Genomic DNA, 4,489 nt, shown 5'->3' with positions numbered 1-4,489 from the left:
GCCCCTTTACATAATTGGAACGATCCAGTTAGATAATTAAGAAATCCCCCCTTTAAATAAATGGAATGATCCGTTTTGATAATTAAGAGAAAACCCGTTTAAATAAATGGAATGATCCGTTTAGAAAATTAAACCCCCCTTTAAATAATTGAAACGCTCCGTTTTGATAATTAACCCCCCCCCTTTTGGGAGAATTGGAACGATCCAGTTAGATAATTAAGAAATCCCCCCTTTAAATAAATGGAATGATCCATTTAGATAATTAAGAAAATCCCCCTTTAAATAAATGGAATGATCCGTTTAGATAATTAAGAAAATCCCCCTTTAAATAAATGGAATGCTCCGTTTAGATAATTAAGAAAATCCCCCTTTAAATAAATGGAATGATCCATTTAGATAATTAAGAAAATCCCCCTTTAAATAATTGGAACGATCCAGTTAGATAATTAAGAAAATCCCCCTTTAAATAAATGGAATGCTCCGTTTTTATAATTAAGAAAATCCCCCTTTAAATAAATGGAACGATCCGTTTAGATAATTAAGAAAATCCCCCTTTAAATAAATGGAATGATCCGTTTAGATAATTAAGAAAGTCCCCCTTTAAATAAATGGAATGATCCGTTTAGATAATTAAGAAAATCCCCCTTTAAATAAATGGAATGGTCCGTTTAGAAAATTAAACCCCCCTTTGAATAATTGGAACGCTCCGTTTTGATAATTAACCCCCCCCCTTTGGGAGAATTGGAACGATCCAGTTAGATAATTAAGAAATCCCCCCTTTAAATGAATGGAATGCTCCGTTTAGATAATTAAGAAAATCCCCCTTTAAATAAATGGAATGATCCGTTTAGATAATTAAGAAATCCCCCCTTTAAATGAATGGAATGATCCGTTGTTATAATTAAGAAAATCCCCCTTTAAATAAATGGAATGATCCGTTTTTATAATTAAGAAAATCCCCCTTTAAATGAATGGAATGCTCCGTTTTTATAATTAAGAAAATCCCCCTTAAATAAATGGAATGATCCGTTTAGATAATTAAGAAAATCCCCCTTTAAATAAATGGAATGATCCGTTTTTATAATTAAGAAACCCCCCCTTTAAATAAATGGAATGCTCCGTTGTTATAATTAAGGAAATCCCCTTTTAAATAAATGGAACGATCCGTTTAGATAATTAAGAAAATCCCCCTTTAAATGAATGGAATGATCCGTTTAGATAATTAAGAAACCCCCCTTTAAATAAATGGAATGATCCATTTAGATAATTAAGAAAATCCCCCTTTAAATAAATGGAATGCTCCGTTTTTATAATTAAGAAAATCCCCCTTTAAATAAATGGAACGCTCCGTTTTTATAATTAAGAAAATCCCCCTTTAAATGAATGGAATGATCCGTTTAGATAATTAAGAAAATCCCCCTTTAAATAAATGGAATGATCCGTTTTTATAATTAAGAAAATCCCCCTTTAAATAAATGGAATGATCCGTTTAGATAATTAAGAAAATCCCCCTTTAAATAAATGGAATGATCCGTTTTTATAATTAAGAAAATCCCCCTTTAAATAAATGGAATGCTCCGTTTAGATAATTAAGAAAATCCCCCTTTATTGATCGACGTTGATTGACAGGTTGGGGCTTTGATTGACAGGTTTGATTGACGCCGGATGACCTCAGGGCGCCGTCAGACGCAGGAAGTCGTCGTCGCCTAACGAGGAGAGGAGACCTTGATTAACGATGGGAATATTAATATTAATAATATTAATAATAATAGTAATAGCATTAATAGTAATAATATTAATAATAATAATCGTAATAGCATTGATATTAATAATCATTTTTATTAGGAATAGTATTAGTAGTAAGAGATGGAAGTAATGATATAAATGATATAAAGTAATGATGGTAATGATATAAATAAAGAAATAATAATAATAATAATAATAATAATAATAATGATATGATATACTATAATATTATTACTATAATATTACTATAATAATTATGATATACTATAATATTATTATTAATAATAGTAATAGATTGAAGTAATATTAATAATAGTAATAATAGTAATAGATTGAAGTAATACTAATTAATAATAGTAATAGATTGAAGTAATACTAATTAATAATAGTAATAGATGGAAGTAATGATATAAAGGATATAAAGTAATGATGGTAATGATATAAATAAAGAAATAATAATAATATTAATAATAATTATGATATGATATACTATAATATTATTATTAATAATAGTAATAGATTCAAGTAGGTAGCTGTGCGGTTCTTGACGCAGTCTAGATATAATAATAATAATGATAATGATAATGATCGGAATGATATTAATAATAATAATGATATAAATAATGATCGTAATGATATAAATAAAGAAATAATAATAATAATAATAATAATAATAATAATAATAATATATAGTAGTAGTAATAGATTCAAGTTGGTAGCCGTGTTATTAATAATAATAATTATAATATAATATAATATAGTAGTAGTAGTAATAGATTCAAGCAGGTAGCCGTGTTATTAATAATAATAATAATAATAATAATAATAATAATAATAATATAATATAATATAATATAGTAGTAGTAGTAATAGATTCAAGTAGGTAGCCGAGTTAATAATAATAATAATAATAATAATAATAATAATAATAATAATAATAATATAATATAGTAGTAGTAATAGATTCAAGTAGGTAGCCGAGTTAATAATAATAATAATAATAATAATAATAATAATAATAATAATATAATATAGTAGTAGTAGTAATAGATTCAAGTAGGTAGCTGTGTTGTTCTTGACGCAGACTAAATTAATAATAATAATAATAATAATAATAATAATAATATAATATAGTAGTAGTAATAGATTCAAGTTGGTAGCCGTGTTATTAATAATAATAATAATAATATAATATAATATAGTAGTAGTAGTAATAGATTCAAGCAGGTAGCCGTGTTATTAATAATAATAATAATAATAATATAATATAATATAATATAATATAATATAATATAATATAATATAATATAGTAGTAGTAGTAATAGATTCAAGTAGGTAGCCGAGTTAATAATAATAATAATAATAATAATAATAATAATAATATAATATAGTAGTAGTAATAGATTCAAGTTGGTAGCCGTGTTTAATAATAATAATAATAATAATAATAATAATAATAATAAATAATAATAATAATAATAAATATTATTATTAATAATAATAATTAATACCAGTTAATACTAATTGACCGCACCTTCGGCCAGGACCCCGCAGTACTACTACTACTACTACTACCAATAATAATAATAATAATAATAAATATTATTATTAATAATAATATTAATAATAATAATAATAAATATTAATAATAATAATTAATACCAGTTAATACTAATTGACCGCACCTTCGGCCAGGACCCCGCAGTACTACTACTACTACTACTACCAACAATAATAATAATAATAATAAATATTATTATTATTAATAATAATAATAATAATAATAATAATAAATATTAATAATAATAATTAATACCAGTTAATACTAATTGACCGCACCTTCGGGCAGGACCCCGCAGTACTACTACTACTACTACTACCAATAATAATAATAATAATAATAAATATTATTATTAATAATAATAATAATAATAATAATAAATATTAATAATAATAATTAATACCAGTTAATACTAATTGACCGCACCTTCGGGCAGGACCCCGCAGTACTACTACTACTATTACTACTACTACTACTACTAATAATAAATATAATAATAATAATTATTATTATTATAATTATTATAATTATTATAATAATTATTATTATTATTATAAATATAATATTATAATAATAAATATAATATTATAATAATAAATATAATATTATAATAATAAATATAATTAATAATAATATTATTATTAATAATAATATAAATAATAATAATAATAATAAATATTAATAATAATAATTAATACCAGTTAATACTAATTGACCGCACCTTCGGCCAGGACCCCGCAGTACTACTACTACTACTACTACCAATAATAATAATAATAATAATAAATATTATTATTAATAATAATATTAATAATAATAATAATAAATATTAATAATAATAATTAATACCAGTTAATACTAATTGACCGCACCTTCGGCCAGGACCCCGCAGTACTACTACTACTACTACTACCAATAATAATAATAATAATAATAATAATAAATATTATTATTAATAATAATATTAATAATAATAATAATAAATATTAATAATAATAATTAATACCAGTTAATACTAATTGACCGCACCTTCGGCCAGGACCCCGCAGTACTACTACTACTACTACTACTACTACCAATAATAATAATAATAATAATAAATATTATTATTAATAATAATATTAATAATAATAATAATAAATATTAATAATAATAATTAATACCAGTTAATACTAATTGAC

At 23.2% G+C, this 4,489-nt stretch overlaps 1 protein-coding gene across 1 annotated transcript in view; it reads right to left on the bottom strand.

Annotated features, from left to right (window-relative positions):
* Positions 1 to 1,580: 1,580 nt before the first annotated feature.
* LOC308468494 (protein AMBP-like) overlaps positions 1,581 to 4,489 on the bottom strand; it is a 21,785-nt gene continuing 18,876 nt past the window's right edge. Inside the window, exon 10 of the mRNA XM_080990713.1 lies at positions 1,581 to 1,706. Coding sequence (XP_080846839.1) covers positions 1,672 to 1,706 — 35 coding nt within the window. The 3' untranslated portion in view covers positions 1,581 to 1,671. The remainder of the gene's footprint in view (positions 1,707 to 4,489) is intronic.

Source organism: Podarcis pityusensis, assembly GCF_964106645.2.
Source record: "Podarcis pityusensis genome assembly, chromosome: Z".
NCBI classification, from domain to species: domain Eukaryota; kingdom Metazoa; phylum Chordata; class Lepidosauria; order Squamata; family Lacertidae; genus Podarcis; species Podarcis pityusensis.
This window is presented reverse-complemented; position numbering and strand designations above follow the sequence as displayed.